The sequence below is a fragment of the Panthera tigris genome, chromosome B3 (genome assembly GCF_018350195.1).
Source record: "Panthera tigris isolate Pti1 chromosome B3, P.tigris_Pti1_mat1.1, whole genome shotgun sequence".
Lineage (NCBI taxonomy): Eukaryota > Metazoa > Chordata > Mammalia > Carnivora > Felidae > Panthera > Panthera tigris.
This window is the reverse complement of record NC_056665.1, coordinates 60,543,791-60,561,889: the sequence shown is the minus strand read 5'-3', so window position 1 is coordinate 60,561,889 and position 18,099 is coordinate 60,543,791. Positions and strand designations below refer to the sequence as shown.

The 18,099-nt window shown below is 40.6% G+C and overlaps 1 protein-coding gene across 7 annotated transcripts in view; it reads right to left on the bottom strand.

Annotated features, from left to right (window-relative positions):
* Positions 1-5,801: 5,801 nt before the first annotated feature.
* Positions 5,802-18,099, bottom strand: part of ZNF106 (zinc finger protein 106) — a 61,705-nt gene continuing 49,407 nt past the window's right edge. For all 7 annotated transcript variants that reach the window (XM_042989052.1, XM_007081705.2, XM_042989054.1 and 4 more), the window contains 7 exons: positions 16,096-16,287; positions 15,512-15,574; positions 14,684-14,803; positions 14,083-14,154; positions 13,197-13,268; positions 10,394-10,540; positions 5,802-9,703 (listed from right to left, as the gene is read on the bottom strand). In XM_042989052.1, coding sequence (XP_042844986.1) covers positions 9,647-9,703; positions 10,394-10,540; positions 13,197-13,268; positions 14,083-14,154; positions 14,684-14,803; positions 15,512-15,574; positions 16,096-16,287 — 723 coding nt within the window. In that variant the 3' untranslated portion in view covers positions 5,802-9,646. The remainder of the gene's footprint in view (positions 9,704-10,393; positions 10,541-13,196; positions 13,269-14,082; positions 14,155-14,683; positions 14,804-15,511; positions 15,575-16,095; positions 16,288-18,099) is intronic.

The following is an 18,099-nucleotide window of genomic DNA, read 5'->3' as shown; positions in this document are numbered from 1 at the left end:
ATATAGCTACAGCCACTTACCTCAAAGGACACAGTAGCTGCACCTACCCCCCTCCCACCCCCCCCACCACCCCCCCCCCCCCCCCGCAAGCCTCCAGGCGCCTCCTTGGTCTCTTTCCTCCTCTACTTCACTCCCCACTCAGCCTCAGGGCATCTGTCCATCTGTCACGCCCACACTGACCCATCAGTTAAGGAACGAGGGAGAACAATTTTGTCCCTTTGCCAAATGGAGGCAAGTGTCTGTCTGCCTCAGGTAGTTGTAGCCCAGCTGAGAGGCTTGCTCAGAATCTGAGTGGCCTCACTTCTGAAGGAAGTTCCTTAGCTTGCCCTAGGCTGTTCCGGGAAGCATTTGCCAATGGCACTCAGCATTTGCCGTGCTAGAGTCCTCCATCACCTTCATGTTGTCCCACTCATGGGACAGTAACCAAACTAGTACTTGGTTCTGATTGTTTCAGGATGGGCCCGCTCCGGGATAAACTAGCTCAGTGGAAGAGGGCTTGGATACTTTGGGCTGTATGACTCATAAGTTTGGCTGCATTCTGAAAAGAGTTGATCTAAATAAAGGCATGTGTATGGCTGGTTTGGTTGTGTTTTTGTTTTCTCACATTTAGATATCAGCCAGAGCAGGGTTGAGTAGCTTCAAATCTTACACCCCTCTATCAGGCAGAGAGCCCTTGTTTCAGAATACAAGGATGGAAGACACATACACACACAAACAAAACCTGGGCCCCGTGTTAACCATGCCTATTGGTATTTCTTGAACATGGGAATCACTCAGATACTTTCCAAGATCGATGAGGAAAGGAAGGGGGAACAGCTGTTGGTGTACAGAATAGCAAGAATAAATGGGTCACCTTGTAACTGGAGGGGCTGGTTACCTGAGTGTAACGAAACCATGATGTAGGTGCAGTTTTTTGGGGAGTTATGCGTGTCAGGCATACGACACTAGAATTCGACATGTGTATACACTACAAAGTGATCACCCCAAAATCTGCTTACCATCCATTACCCTACAAGCAACTCTCTTTCATACCTATCCCCTAGTGCCCCACCCCCTAAACCCCTTCCCCTCTGGTAACCACAGGTCTGTTTCTGTATCTGAGTTTTTGTGATTCCACATATGAGCAAAATCATACAGTATTTGTCTTTCTCCTTCTGATTTATTTCACTTAGCTTAATACTCTCAAGGTCCACCTATGTTGTTGCCAAGAGCAAGATTTCATTTTGTTTTTTTTTTAAAGCTCAGTAGTATTCCATACATACACACCACATCTTCTTTATCCATGCATCCACTGATGGACATATAGGTTGTTTCCATATCTTGGCTATTGTAAAAAATGCTGCAGTGAACATAGGGGTGCATGTATCTTTTCCATAGTGGCTGCAACAACTTATAACCCACCGACTGTATGAGGGTTCCCTTTCCTCTACGTTCTCACCAACACTATCTTTTTGATAATAGCACAGAGCTGACAGATGTGAGGTGATAACTCATGGTGGTTTTTACATTTCCCTAATAATGAATGATGTTGAGTATCTTTTCATGCGCCTGTTGACCATCTGAATGTCTTCTTTGGAGAAATGTCTATTCAGATCATCTCCCCACTTTTTACTTGGGTCTTTTGTTGTGGTTGAGTTACCTGAGCTCTTTACATATTTTAGATCTGAACCCCTTACCAGATGTATAATTTCCAATTATGTTCTCCCATTTAGTAAGTTGCTTTTTTGTTTTGATGATGTTTCCTTCACTGTGCAGAACCTTTTTAACTTGATATGGTTGCACTTATTTTTGCTTTTGTTTCTGTTGCCTTTCGAGTCTGACCACAAAAACATTACTAAGAGGATGTCATGGAGCTTACCACCTATGTTTTTTTTCCAAGAATTTTATGGTTTCAGGTCTCAGATTCAAGCCTTTAATCCGTTTTGAGTTAATATTTGCGTATGGTAGAAGACCATGGTCTAGTTTCATTCTTTTGCATGTGGCTGATCAGTTTTCCCACCACTACGTATTGAAGAGACTGTCCTTTCTCACTGTATGTTTCCACTTCGTCAGAAATTAATTGCCCATATAGGTATGGGTTTATTTCTGGGCTCTCATTTCTGCTGCATCGATCTGTGTATCTGTTTTTGTGCTGGTACCATACTGTATGACTCCTATAGCTTTGTAGAATGGTTTGAAACCAGGCAGCAATGATACCTCCAGCTTGGGTCTTGTCAAGATTGCCTTGCATTTTGGGGTTCTTTTGTGGTTTCATACAAATTTTAAGATTGTTCTATTCCCTGAAATATGTCATTGGTGTTTTGATAGGGATTCATTAAAATCTATGGATTGCTTTGGGTAACATAGGCATTGTAACCATATTAATTCCTCCAATCCAGGAGTATTGAGTATCTATTTGTGTCCCCAGTTTCTTTTATTAATGTTTTGTAGTTACCAATGTGTAAGTGTTTACCTCCTTAGTTCAATTTATTGCTAGGCATTTTATTCTTTTTGATGCAACTGTAAATAGGATTGTTTTCTGGATTTTTGATAGTTCATTATTACTGTTTAGCAATACAACATGTTTTTGTATATTGATTTTGTATCCTGCAACTGTACTGAATTTTTTATTCCAAGTTTTTTTGTTTGTGTGTGTGTTTTTTTTTTTTTTTTTTTTTTTTTTTTACAGGATCTTTAGGGCTTTCTACATATAATATCATGTCATCTGTAAATAGTGACAGTTTTACTTCTTCTTCTGATCTGGATGCATATCTTTTTCTCACCAAATTGTCTGGCTAGGACTTCTAATACTATGTTGAATAAAAGTGGTTAAGTGAGCATCCTTGTCCTGTTCCTGATCTTAGACAAAATGCTTGCAGCTTTTCCCCATTGACTATATTGTTATGTTATCATAAATGTTGAATTTTGTCAAATGCTTTTTCTCCATTTATTGAGATGATCATGTTTTTATCCTTCTTTTTGTTAATGTGACGAATGACACTGATTTACAGATGTTGAACCACCCTGTATTACTGGAATAGATCCCATTTGATCATGGGTATGATCCTTTTATTTTTTTTAAACTTTTTTTTTTTTAACGTTTATTTATTTTTGAGACAGAGACAGACAGAGCATGAATGGGGGAGGGGCAGAGAGAGAGGGAGACACACAATCCGAAGCAGGCTCCAGGCTCTGAGCCATCAGCCCAGAGCGCGACGCAGGGCTCAAACTCACGGAGTGCGAGATCGTGACCTGAGCTGAAGTCGGACACTTAACCGACTGAGCCACCCAGGCGCCCCTCCTTTTATTTTTATTTTTTTAGTGTTTTATTTATTTTTAAGACAGAGAGAGACAGAGCATGAGTGGGGATGGGGCAGAGAGAGAGGGACACACAGAATCTGAAGCAGGTTCCACGCTCCGAGCTGTCAGCACAGAGCCCGGTGCAGGGCTTGAACCCATGAACTGAGATAATGACCTGAGCCAAAGTCGGACGCTCAACCGACTGAGCCACCTGGGTGCCCCAATCCTTTTATTTTGGGGGGGATATGATTCCTTTTTAAAAATGTTTATTTTTGAGAGAAAGTGCGTGCGCATGAGCATGAGTGGGGGAGGGGTAGAGAGAGAAGGAGACACAGAATCTGAACCAGGCTCCAGGCTCTGAGCTGTCAGCACAGAACCCAACCTGGGGCTCAAACCCACAAACTGTGAAACCATGACCTGAGCTGAAGTTGGACGTTTAACCAACTCAGCCTCCCAAGCACCCTAAGACATGATCCTTTTAATGTATTAATTCGATTTGCTAGTATTCTGTTGAGGATTTTTGAATGTCTATTCATCAGGAATATTGGCTTGTAATTTTCTAGTGGCATCCTTGTCTAGTTTGGGCATTAGGGTAATAATGGCCTTGTAAAATGAGTTTGAGAGTGTTCCCTCCTCCTGTTTTTTGTTTTGAAGAATCTGAGAATTACTACCCATTCTTCTTAAAGAATGGGTATTAATTCTTCTTTGAATGTTTGGTAGAATTCACCACGGAAGCCATCTGGTCCTGGACTTTTGTTTGTTGGGAGGTTTTTGATTATTGATTTAGTTTCCTTACTAGTAACCAGTCTGTTCAGATTTTCTATCTCTTCTTGATTCAGCATCGGTAGGTGGTATGTTTCTAGGAATTGATCCATCTCTCCCAAGTCGTCAAATTTGTTGGTGTTCATAGTCTCTTAGATTTATACTTCTGTGGTATCAGTTGCAATGTCTCCTCCCTTTCTTTCTGATTGTGAGTCCTCTTTTTCTTGGTGAGTGTGGCTAAAGGTTTGTCAGTTTTATCTTGTCAATGCAGCAGCTCTTAGTCACTGACCTTTCTACTGTCTTTGCAGTCTCTATTTCATTTATTTCCACTCTGATATTTGTTTCCTCCCTCCTACTTACTTTGGGCTTTGTTTTTTCTTTTTATATGTTATTTTAACTAGAACATTAGATTGGGATTTTTAGTTTTCTTGAGGTAGGCCTGTGATGCATCCCACAGAATTTGGTAGGTCTTACTTCTATATCTTTGATTTCTTCAATGACCTACTGACTGTTCAGCGGCATATTGTTTAGTGTCCCTATTTTTGTGTTTTTCCAGTTTTCTAGTTTTTCCAGTTTTCTTGTATTTGATTTCTAGTTTCATACCATTGTAGTTGGAGAAGATGCCTGATAGGATTTCAATCCTGAATTCATTGAGACTTGTTTTGTTGCCTAGCTAATGATCAATCTTGGAGACTGTTCCATGTGCACTTGAGAAGGATGTGTATTCTGCTGCTTGAATGGAATGTTCTGTATGTATCTATTGAGTCCATCTGGTTGGGGCACAGCTGCTGCACAGGGAGGGTGGAACATGCCCAGCCCAGCTGCAGTGTACTCACCTGGCCCCTTTGTGGTGTGGCTGCTTGCATCAGTTCAGTGGGACACGGAGTATGCTCACCAGTGCTAGGAGGCTACAGGGTGAGCACCAAAAATGGTGCCCACCAGCTCTGTAACCAGCTGGTTAGAAGATTGCAAAACTGGCACCAGCCAGTGCTTCCATCCCCAGAGAAAGTCACTGCAGGTTCTTGCCTGTTTGCCACTTCAGGATTAGCAAGTGGGTCTCTCCCTCTGTCAGAGTCTAGGCACTTTTCAAATTATTTTTGCACTGGATCTCAGGATGAGTGGGTGGGCATGTGAGCCCTTTAACAGTAGATTCTTTGTTCCCTACAGTTCTATAGTCTCCCTGGACATAATCCCTGTTGATTTTCAACATCAGGTGTTTTGAGAGTCTGTCTTTCTGGTGCCAGACACGAGGGTCTGGGTGCCTAAAGTGGGGCATACTCCCTTCACTCCTCAAGGGAAAGCTCTATTTTTCGGATCCCTTCCAAATAGTGGGTGGCTGTACCTCAGGTAGGATCCAGAGGGTGAATGAGCTTCTGCCTCTCCTACCTGTCTCAATGTATCTCTTGTATCTTTCCTTTTGGAGGTGCTGTTAATCTAGTCCTCAGGTCCTTTACAGAGGGAAATTATTCCCTCTATAGCTGTAAATGTATTGTTATACCTGGGAGGAGGTGAACTCAGGGTCTTCTACACAGCCATCTCGAACCCCAGAGATGTAGTTTTAATCTTGCTCTTCCATTAACTAACCTGTTTTACGACCTTGGACAAATCCATAAATGTAGCTGTTTGCCAAACTTATCTGGATCGTGGTCTGTGGCGTATCTATAACCATCTTGTGTTTCCCACCCAGTTTTCTTCTTACTGTCTATTCCAACATGGAAAAGAAAGGGTGGGCTATTAATATCCAGATAAGGTAGCAAAAGTAAACAATTAGTAAAAGTACTTTATTTTCCTCTTGTATTTGCTTTATATCTTGCTTTACAAAGTTATGAAGTTCACAGCTTTATACCAAAATGTAAGAAGGCTAAGCTATTTGCTTATAAACATTTTTGCAGTCAAATGTCATCTGATTTCATTCTTCTAATCCATATTCAATATATAAAAAAATTCAGAGACCAAGGGTACTGGAGCAGCTCTAGGGCATATATTTCTCTTAAGCAGGAGAAAGATCTTCAACAGCCTTTCCTCCTTAACTTCCTCCCCCACTGATTCAACTGGGCTACGGCCTTGAATTTAGGGCAAATCTAGGAGTCAGCTGTCATGTGACCCAGCAGGGCCACAGACTTGGGGGCTGGAGGTGAGGTTAGAGGTTATTGTCTGGTAAGCACTATGTTTGGTTTACACCAAGATTTCACATCCACTTGCATGTGGAACTCATACAACCCAAACCACCTCCATCATGGCTTCTATCATATCCATTAGACGGCTTCTCTGAAATCCTGAAAATCGCGCTCATTTGGGGCAGGGATGAAATCACAATTTTACCCATGTGGCAGGCATGGCCTTTGTATATAACAGTTTTAGGAGGTCTCCTTTTGGTAGCAGAAACAAAATTTTTAAGTGTGCGCATACAAATCATAGTGATTTGAGCAAACCAAGAGGATATGTGCTGTTTAAATCCCACTTCACAAAATACTTTGATCTCCCCTCCGATGAATTCTTTTCCATAAAATATACTGTACCATTCGACAAAGTGTTGTATACCTACTCCCATCACATTGTCCACATACCTACTCACTAAAGTTGTCTACTGTATACAATATCCCAAAACAAAAACAAAAAGCCCCCTCTGTTAGACAAACAATCACGTGAACAGCGATAATATTGCCTATAAATTACAGGAAGGTCAGGAGCTAAACACTCAACTGCTCACTTCTGAGGCAGAAAAATATTTTCCCCACAAAAGTAGGACTGTAGTAGCAATGGCGTTTCCTCAGTTTCAAGTAACATCAGATGGAGATAATTCTTTGCTCTTAGGTGCTTAACTGCTTTCTAACTGAGTAGAGGAGCGCCAAAATAAGTTTTGAACCTGATTAAAAACTCTGGGATAAAACTTGAAGTGACTGATAGCTTGTCATAACAAACTGCCATTAAAACGCTAGCATAAGCACACAAAAGGACTCATAACCACAGTTTTCTTGGCTTCTAGCCGTTAGAAGTAGGCACAGGCAATTAAAGATAACATTCTAAAAATGGCCTCCAACTCCTTACAAGAAATGAGTTGGGTTTTGTCAGGTCATGTTAACACCTTCCTTCATCAAGCACTAAACACCAAGTCAAGGCAAAAACCTGAGCCACCCCTCTTCTCTAAGTGAAGACAGAGGGCTAGCATCAGTTAAGACACTGTAAAAGACAAAAAATAGTCAAAGTTCTGCATAACTTTCAAGACCCCTAAAAGTAATAACACAACCATAAGCAGCCAAGATGCTTATGGTGCCTTTATTTCTAAACAGAGGGCTCAAATAGTGCACTTAGGATAACACACTAACCTGCAATAAAAGAATTTCACACATTCTTGAAACAAAGACATTACCATGGCCTCAAATTGTGTGTGTGTGTGAAATGAGGAAAAGCATTACAGGTATAGGTGCCCACACGCATACACACGTCCAAGGAACATTCACCCTGCACACACAAAGGCAGATAGACTATGCACAATTCTACCAAAATTAAACCCAAATCAGTTGTTACTCATTCTATCATACCTTCAAAGGTTCCCCACGATTGCCCAACACCTCACATATCCCCTTCCTGCTGTCCAAAGGCTCCACCACGCTCATCTTTTCAGACATGTCCTCAGGCAGGACAGAAGAGCACCTATGTGTAACAGAGTATGCAAGACTGTCTTAACACACTGACCAATCAACACAGAAATGCAGCTTCACGACAGCCCTGAATAAAATGCCAGGAGTAGTAATAATTTCTGACAGCTTTCCTGGGAAATCACCCTTCCCAAACCCACATGACAGCCTGGCTTCCCTGCTCATCCGTACAAGAAATGAGGAGGAGAGGTAAGAAAGCTTCTTAATCGCATACAGAAACGGCACAAATACATTTTATGCAAGAGAATCTTCTCCTTTCTCTCTCAGGTATCATGCAAACATCAATAGTCTGGTCAAAAAGTCTTCCTATTCACAAGGATAGAAGTAAACAGCTTTTGGGGCCATTCGTTATTTAGCAGCTCTTAGATTAGCTTTTTTTTTTTTTTTTTTTTTTGGATCCAGTAAGAACCCCTGGAGCTCTTCCTGGAAAAAAAGAACACATACTTGCATACAATTTCATACCCTCTTGAAACCTCTCCATGAATGCTTCATGAAGTCCCCCAGCCCTAGAGCCTGAGTGAAGACATGTGAGTAGGTGTGTGTGTGCACTAAAAGGGGTGGAGATAAACCTGCACGCTACGCGATCCTAGAAAACAGCAGGTGTCACATCCCGAAGCCTGGTATGTGGCACTGAGCTCTTCTCCCTTCTACCACTCTGAAGAATCTTTCAGAGTTCTGAGAATCCAGAAACAAAAGGCTAGAAAGCAACACTTCTATAGCTTCTCTCAAGAGTCCAGAGAAAATCCAGAAACAAAGCAGTCTCACTAGGCTTTGTTAATTTGTCTGCTCTCAGTGGACAAGTAGCGTCTTCACCCTCACCATGCTCCACTCTTCTTGGCCAGCTACAGGGAAGGTGATGGCAAGACACCAGTTCAGAAATAAGTCTCTAAGAAGCCTGCTTGAGCCTCTCAAGACTGTATTCAGATGCTTTATCCTAACTCCCCCTTCTTGAGTGCTGCAGGTGGGTGGAAAGCACCCCAGGGGCCCAGAGGAAGCATTTGATGGCTGCCAACAGTCTGGGCACAGCTAGATAGTGGAGGAGAAAGGGATTTGTAATGGAGCAAACTAAAAGGCTGCAAACCCACAGCAGGACTGGCGAGTCAAAAACTGGAAAAGGAGATCTACACCTCCAGTTCAAACAGCCTGACAATACCCGCAGCAGTGAGTGCCTGGGTCTAACAGCAAAATTCCAAGGTAGACGTTGGGTCTGTGCACTATCTTGAACTGAGTACTCTTATCACAACTTGAACAGAGGTTCGAAAGGAAGTGCTGTCTGTGAGGACTTGTCATTATGTGATCTGCTGAGTTCCTAAAATATCAGCAGAGCAGTCGCTCTAGCCGTTAATAATCTACTGTGTGTCCCTTTGAGATTTAAAGCTAGCTCTGTCCATCTACAAAGCAAGAGGATATTGAAACACACTGCACATAATCGTTAAGAAAGGAAACTAGTTGCTTCTACTTTAAATACCCAGTTATTAGAACTAAAAAAATTAAAACTGATCCTAAAAATCTAGCATTTGAACAAACTTGTACTTAAAAAGCCGGACTATGGGTTTAAACCATCATAAGAACGTAAACTAAAACTTGCAAACTGAAATCAAGAAACGACTACATATTAATCATATGGGTCAAACTGAGTAGCCAATTAAGATCTGTATTTTTAATAAACATCTGGAGAATACTAGTAGCATAGATGACTATATTCCATGCTGTCTCAGAGAAGTATGGTTCCCTAAAATCTGTTTAAATTGGACAAACCTCCAGTAAGAACTTAAAGTGTAACTATCATCCCATAGAGCTGCCCAGACTTATGTTAGTGGTAAGCCTGGCTGGTAACAACTTTCTCCTTCCCTGCTTCTCTGGGGAAGGGAAGATTGTGGCCTCTGTGAGGGGCCGATGTGAAATTAGTTCAATTAATAACTTCCCAACATGGGAGGCAAAAAGCTTCATGAATCAATTTTGCTGTCATCCTCAGCATGTCGTTCAATGTGTCCTGCAGCATCCTAGGAATAAAGGGGAAAGAGCCCATGAGAGAAAAGTTGATAGTAAGACAAGAGACAGTTAAAGCCAAGGAGAGCTTCATGGGCACATTCTAAGATCCACACATTAAAGGTACCTAGGACCCAGCACTTTGCTAACTTACATGAAAATATGCACTTCAAGATGAGTTCTTATCTTATACAAGAGCACTGTAACAAACCTCTAGGTTCAGTTATTGGATTTGGAACATTTGAAAACATTCTCTTTGGGCTCTTTCTCAAAAACTACCTAATTCGGGGCGCCTGGGTGGCTCCGTCGGTTAAGTGTCCGACTTCGGCTCAGGTCATGATCTCACGGTCCGTGAGTTCGAGCCCCGTGTCGGGCTCTGTGCTGACAGCTCAGAGCCCCGAGCCTGTTTCAGATTCTGTGTCTCCCTCTCTCTATGCCCCTCCCCTGTTCATGCTCTGTCTCTCTCTGTCTCAAAATAAATAAACGTTAAAAAAAAAATTAAAAAAAACAAAAAACCAAAAAACTACCTAATTCATCATCTGAAACCTCATTAAGCTATTCCTCAAATCTCTGAATAATAATAATAAAAAGGAAAATCTCTCCCTATTTATTCCAATTCTCAACATTCTAATAAAGCAAAAAAGGTTTGCCTGCTCTGAGCAGTCGAATAGACCCCAGGTCGGCCTCAAGTCCCACTCAGGTACCTGTTTAGACCCTTTCCTAGCAGTGAAAAAGGCATCACAGTTCTTCCAGCGACATTTCAGAGTTTGAAAGTTTGGATTCGTATGGTCAGTGAGCAAATGTTGTTTTAAATGATCCACAACGCCAAATATCAGAGAGCAACCATGCCACTGGAAAGAGAACAAAAAGGAAAGTTAAAAAGTGTACAGGAAGCATGCAACTGCGATTAGAAAGCCCCTCACTTTTATCCTATAAGTTTTGGGCAAAAAAAAAAGCAATCCCCTTAGGCTTTATTCTTAGCTAGAAAATGTAACAAAGCCAGAGGCACCCACATTAATTAACAATATCATGAGGAGCCTTGAAAAGCCTGGAAAGTCTTGACACTGTGTGATATTGAGAAGGCAAAGCACTAAGATAGCTGTATCGTTAAGAGAGATAAGGAAAAGGTTAGCAAAAATTGACAGACAACTTATCATAAAATTCAGTTTACACCACACTTATTTTTTTACCTTGCCATCACAGAATGAGTTCCTTAGTCTACTTATTTAAAAAGACTAAGAGCTCTCTGTAATACTGAAGGGGCTGTTTCTAACAATTCTAAGAAATGCTGATTTATAAACTTGAAAATAAAAATGTCTGATAAAACTACGTTGCTATGGAAGCCTGACTTTACTCAGAATCTTTATCACTTGAATCACAATCTTATTTCTTTTTTTAAATTCTAATTTTACTATAAAATATGGGGCTCAGGGGTAAATGTGGCTCAGTCGATTAAGCGTCTGACTTCGGCTCAGGTCATAATCTCTCCATCTGTGGGTTTGAGTCCCCACTTCAGCCTCTGTGCTGACAGCTCAGAGCCTGGAGCCTGCTTCGGATTCTGTGTTTCCCTCTCTCTCTTCCCCCGCTCACAGTCTCTGTCTCTCAAAAAATGAATAAAAACGTTAAAAAAATTTTTTTCATAATAAATAAATGTGGCTCAATTCTCAGTTTCACTTGTTAGTCAGAAAGCATACAAACTCTGTCTTGGTATTTATCCTACAAGCCTGCTTCTCATAAATCTTACAATTCTAATTCTAACACGTTCATTTATTTTTTTGTTTTGTTTTGTTTTTATTTTTGAGAGAGACAGAGTGTGAGCAGGAGAGGGACAGAGTGAGGGAGACACAGAATATGAAGCAGGCTCCAGGCTCTGAGCTGTCAGTACAGAGCCCAATCTAAAAATGGAGGGTGTCAATTTCATTCCATCAATTCTACAAAGCATGTTAGGGTACTGGGAGGGGGGAATTTCAGCCATAAACGTTTCTTTGATCACTACTAATATTAGAACTGATGAAACAAATTAAGGCCTATAAGGAACAACGTAAAAGTTTGGAGCTCCCACCCCAAAATAAAAACCAGGCAATTTAGCCTAGGCAATGGAAGTTTAAAACCTTCCAGAATACAAATTTTTATTGGCCTATTCCTCAAAAACCAATGTGGACACAAATCAAACTGTTAATACAAGTAATCCCTGTATAAGCTAGTAAGCAGGTCACAAAAATAAACACTTGCACTTATTTCGTAAATGGTTGATCCTTAAACAACATAGGTTTGAACTGCATGGATCCACTTATACATGAACTTTTATCAACAAATACAATATAGTACTGTAAATGTATTTTCGTTATGATTTTATCTTATTTACTTATTTAAGTAATCTCCACACCCAATGTGGGGCTCGAACTCACAACCCGGAGATCAGGAGTCACATGCCCTACCAACTGTGCCAGCCAGACACTCCTTCTTACATTTTAGTAACATTTTCTTTTTTCTAGCTTACTATATTGTGAGAATACAGTCAGTAATACATAGAACATACTAAATATGTGTTAATTGACTGTTTATGTTGTCAGGAAGGATCAACAGTAGGCTATAAGTACTTAAGCTTTGGGGGAGTCATAAGTTATATGCAAATTTTCAACTGTATGGGGTTTGGTGCCTCTATAACCATCTGCACTGTTCAAGGGTCAACCGTACTCTTGACATTTTTGTAAGCATGTACTGATTTTATAATAAACAAAAACCACCAAAGAAATAACCTGGGTGGATGATACATAAACATACCTCATATCTAATCTTAAAATAGATTATTCATGAAAGAAGTATGGAAGTATTTTATGTACAGTTTTAACTTTTTTAAATCATTTTTTTCAAATGTTTCTTGAGGATGCCTGGATGGCTCAGTCAGTTAAGCATCTGACTTCGGCTCAGATCATGATCTCACAGTTTGTGAGTTCGAACCCCGCATCAAGCTCTGTGCTGACAGCTCAGAGCCTGGAGCCTGCTTCGAATTCTGTGTCTCTCTCTCTCTCTCTGCCCCTCCCCCGCTCACTCTGTCTCTCAAAAATAAACATTTAAAAAATTTTTAAAATAATCAAAATAAATGATAAAAATATTTTCTTTTTTTTAATGTCTATTTTCGAGCACGCACACACAGACACACACACACACACACACACACACACACACGAGCGGGGGAGGGGCAGAGAGGGAGGAAGACAGAGTATCTGAAGCAGTCTCTGTGCTGATAGCACAGAGCCCAATATAGAGCTCAAACTCATGAACTGTGAGATCATGACCTAAGCCAAAGTTGGACGCTTAATTGACTGAGCCACCCAGATGCTCCTATGTACAGGTTTTAAAAATAAGCTTCCTTGGCCTATAGCAGGAGGCATAAAGTAGACACTCAAATATAAAAATGCTTAATTGATGATGATAAAGATGTATAAATTAGCCTAGGGTTAAACAACTCCTAAGTCTGGTCATAAGAACAGTTTCACTCCTTACCCAACAGCGGTAATTCTGCATCAGATTCAGCCTCACAGCTTGAATACTGCCATCATAACAGCCAGTGTAAATCTGGGGGAAAGAAAGGTTTATCCTATCAGACCAAAACAACACACAAAAAACAACTACTCAATATCCCAAAAATACATGTCAAAAGCTCCTTGTACCAGCTACAAGAAAATACAAACCTAAACCAAACCCAGCCCCAGAGTACAACAGTGGGGAAGTATCTTCTAGTATAGATACTTTGAAGCCTTGCTCCTTCCAGAACGCTGGCTGAGAGCATAAGTGGCAGGGCTCAGCGGCACCCACTTACATTGTAACTGGTCCACTCTGGCTACGGGGCATTGTATGCTACCTCGGGCATAATATATTAGCCGTCTGTGTTTCACTGGAACAAAGGGTTCTAAGGCTCAGAGTCTGAAAAACACCCATTCTGGTCCAACCACATAATTTAAAAATAAAATAAATCAAGGCTTAGCAGGGTTAAATGAGTTAGCTTCTACTTTTAGGTCTGCTTTCACTATGCCATACTGGCCTAATCTCCTGACTCTATTCCAATGTTCTGTTCGGATCATAATGTCTCTGGAAAAAGCACCACTCAATTTTTGGGGGAAACATTTTAAACTTATATTCTGTTTAATGGTGTTATCAGATTTTTACTGTAGTTATTTTAGCTATTAATAGAAAAGGGAATATTCAACAATGTCACTGGGTTACTTCTCGATAATAGCATGCCAAAAGAAAGAAAGGCATTCAATATCAGAATGCCTACCAGAAACGTGTCATTTTTGGAAGTGATAAATAGTAATATTGTTATCAGTTTGTAGTTTTTAGTAATAAGCATATTCAAAAGCAAATATGTAACATGGCTAATAACACTCACCATACTTTTATGGATGGTCATACACATAATCATGTCTTTGTGTCCTCCATAAACTTGCAATCGATCATGGGACTTAGGTGGAGGAAAAAAATAGAGAATTAAGGTTATTTATACCCTGTGGTTAATAAGCATAATCCCTGGAGGCCTCTGGCAGGTTTAGCACTAAGCTGAAGCACCAGTAGCATTTTCACAGAAACATAATCTAATGACAATCTTTCGAATAAGTCTTCAAGGGAGGAGCTGGTAACTGGAAATGAGAAAACTAACTTCTGTGCAATGTCAAAGTCTAAACCTGAAATTGCACACCAAGAGAACTAGACAGGTTTTAGAGACTAACTCTGCTCTCCAAAAACCATTTTAGTATTGACCTCTGTGAGCCAGACCATGTCTTTCAGAGCAGTGTTTCTGACAGTCCAAGGATCATCTGCTTCATAATTATCTAGAGGGCCTGTGAAAAATGCAGATTCCTGGGTCCCACCCCAGCCTTACTGTATTAAAAATAATAACAATAACAATAACAATAATAATAATAATTCAACACCCAACCCAAACAGGCCTATTCCCCAAATCATTCAAGCAAAATACTGGATCTAAATTCTACCTGTAATTCATAGACACGAACAAATTTATCCAGGCAAGCAGTCACCATCACTTTCCCTAGGATATTCACCACAGTCACTGCATGATTGTGACCTTTATAGATCCGCACAAGCTCACCAGTCTGCATCAGAAAAGAGACAAGTCACTAGACTGACGTTCCAGATTCCTTCTGACTTTTGAGATTTATGATTCTATTATTCCAAGTCGTAATTCTGAGCCTACTTGTACACAACATAGCTGTACTAATTTTAACAGCTCAGGTACCTGCATAAGCATTTATTACAATATACATATATAATATGCATGAAATGTATCCTGATGGAGAGAACCTATTGTCACACAAAGAGAAGGGCTACAACTCTATCTGTATGTATTTTACAGGTTTTAAAGAATTTTCACTCTTATCATTTTGTTGTGTCTGGACAAGTCCCTGAGGCTGCAGTATCCCCAGGTTTATAGACTGGGCACTGAGCGTCAAAGAGCTGCCTCTATGACCTGAGCAGAATCTCTCAGCTGTTTTTATTTGTTCTATTTTAAACTATGTATCACATCCACTTTCTCAGAGCCTCAGATGCTCAATTTATCTCAGGTTTAAATGAGACAAACTAAACCTTATGTAAACTTTGAATCTGTCCCCCATTAAAAATTTTGAAGAGGCCAGAATTTCTCAAGTGCTCACTATCTTCCAAGAGCTTATGCAGGTAGGGATTATTATTAAGCTTTTCAATATAAATATTAAGCTTGCAATATAAAATGCAAGAGGTCTGAGGAATCCTTCAAGGTTTAATCTTCATTCCATTAAAGATTTCTTTACACCAACACAACCTACATGAATGTTGTGCGCGTGGACTGACTGATCGCTGGAGCCACTGAACACAAGGTCATTCACCACCTTAAAGAAAAAAATACATTGAGTTACATTTGGTAAAAGGTTCTGAGCTTTCTCTGTAATTTGCAATGCACACTGTTGAATTCTAACTTCCAACCCACTTTGAGATGAGCATCAACTAGATACAAGACACTAAGTTCCTCAAATTTTCTGAAATGAAACTTAGGGCCTACCACCAGGTACTCTGATGAAGTGACAATGTATTATTGGGTTTGTTACCTCGTCAGAACGATTGTGAAACTGCCTAGAAGGACTTTAAAGTGTATCTACATTCTATAATAAAATACACTGTTTCTCCATTAATATATTAATGTATTAAAATACAGTCCAACCCCAACCCCACAAAAAAAAAAAAAAAAAAAAAAATACATCCCTTGGTCACCCAGGCCTAAAGAAAAGCACCATAATCTCCTTGCTCTTTTCCAGATGAGGTGCTGTAGATAAGGCATTAGATGACAAGACAAATGTCACTCAAATCCTTTTATTTGTGCCAACTGACTCCTGTTATCTTGCACTGTACTTGCCTTCATGCAAAGAATGGTTTTGCTGTGGCCCTCTAGGGTCCTGAGAAGGAGTCCATTCCGTGCATCACGGACACTAATGGTACAGTCATAAGATCCAACAACAAGCAGCTTTCGGGCACCTTCCTGAGCTGTGGCAAGACAGCTGACAGCCCGAGGGCCATGGCATTCAAAGATTTCAAGTCGTTTATTGTTCTGAAAAATAAGCCACCATTATATGAAATAAAAGCAGCTTGGCTGGTAAATATCAAAATCAACTCACCCAAATCACTACCTTGATTCAAACTCTTAAATTCTACTACCTGTTAAGTTCTCCTACCCCATGCGAATCTTTTAACTTCCCAACCTCTGCTATTCCCATTCCAACTCTCTTTGTGTCCATGACTCCCTCCTCCCCCATTCTAGTGCGGGCATGGCAAATTCTTACATTATAAACACATTTCTAACTTCAACCTATACTATCTGATCCTAGTTAGCACTTGACTCTCTTTTATGCCTTCTCTCAGTTTCCTTAGGTTAATGATAACGGATGATCGACTTTCTTTTTCATACGCTCATACATTTTCCTTGCCACAGACTCAGAAGCTCTTTCTCTGTATTTTGTCATCCAAACTTTATGCAAACAATTTGTCATATGTTTCCAAATTTCTCCACTGAGAATGACTTACTTACAAATAATTTCAGTAAGAATCTCTCATTCTCCACCTGTTATTCCCAAGTCCTTCTGATTTCTGGTTCTATGTCATCTCTCATGACATCATTTCGTGAACTAGAGAAGCCTTTTATATCAGAGTGGCATGGTCACATCCTGAATTCCCAAACATTCCTTTACCTCAGATCTTAGACTTGCTTCCCTCAGTCCCACACCAACCTTGTCCATAAAGTCTCCCATTTCCCCAAAATCTCTAAAAAGGAACATCAGGCACATGCAAGGGGTGAAACTCGTAGAAACTTCACAAAGGAGCAGCTGGTAGCCTCCAGGGCTAAGCAATGACTCCAGCCATCATAGGTGCTGGGGAAACAGCCTGATGGGAGTTTAGAGACCACTGGTGGACAGGCTCTAGTAAACAGCCCTGGCTTTCTGTTAAGACCTCAGAAGCACTGCATTCAGGTGTATGGACAAACCAACAAGGGCTCAGTGCTCACGAGGCTTCAAAATTCCGATGTCTGCAGAGATTCTCAAATCTCTGTTTCCAACTCCACCTTCTCTGTGGCTTTTCAACCATTTACATTTCAATTTCTTGTCTTCATCCTGCCTCAAAAGTCCTGTTCCTGACTTTTGTCTACCTTTGATGACATTACTCTCACAAAAGAGAATTAGAGAATTATCAAGTTTTATCCTTTAAAATATTTTAAATTTATTCTTTCTTCTTCATTTCTTTTGCCCTAACCAAATCTAATGTAGGCTGTTAACACTTCACATCTGGAATGTAACAACCTTCACTAATTACCCTTCTGTGATCTCTTCATAACCTGGTACTTGATTACCTATGTGCTAGATTCTTCTAACTTGATTTTAAGCTTCTTTTAAAAATAAATTTTTTTTTTAAACTTATTTATTTTTAAGAGACAAAGTGAGACAGAGCATAAGTGGGGGAGGGGCAGAGAGAGAAGGGAGACACAGAATCCAAAGCAGGCTCCAGGCTCTGAGCTGTCAGCACAGAGCCCGACACTGGGCTCGAACTCACGGACTGCGAGATCATGAATTGAGCCGAAGTCGGACACTTACCCGACTGAGCCACCCAGGCGCCCCTAAGCTTCTTAACAGTAGAAGGCATGATGTATTTTATTGTATCCCTTAGAAGCAGTGGTTCCAGGGGCGCCTAAGTGGCTCAGTCGGTTAAGCATCTGACTTCAGCTCAGGTCATGATCTCATGGTTCATGAGTTCGAGCCCCGCATCGAACTCTGGGCTGACAGCTCAGAGCCTGGAACCCGCTTCAGATTCTGTGTCTCCTTCTGTCTGCCCCTCTGCTGCTTACACTCTGTCTCTCACATTGTCTCAAAAA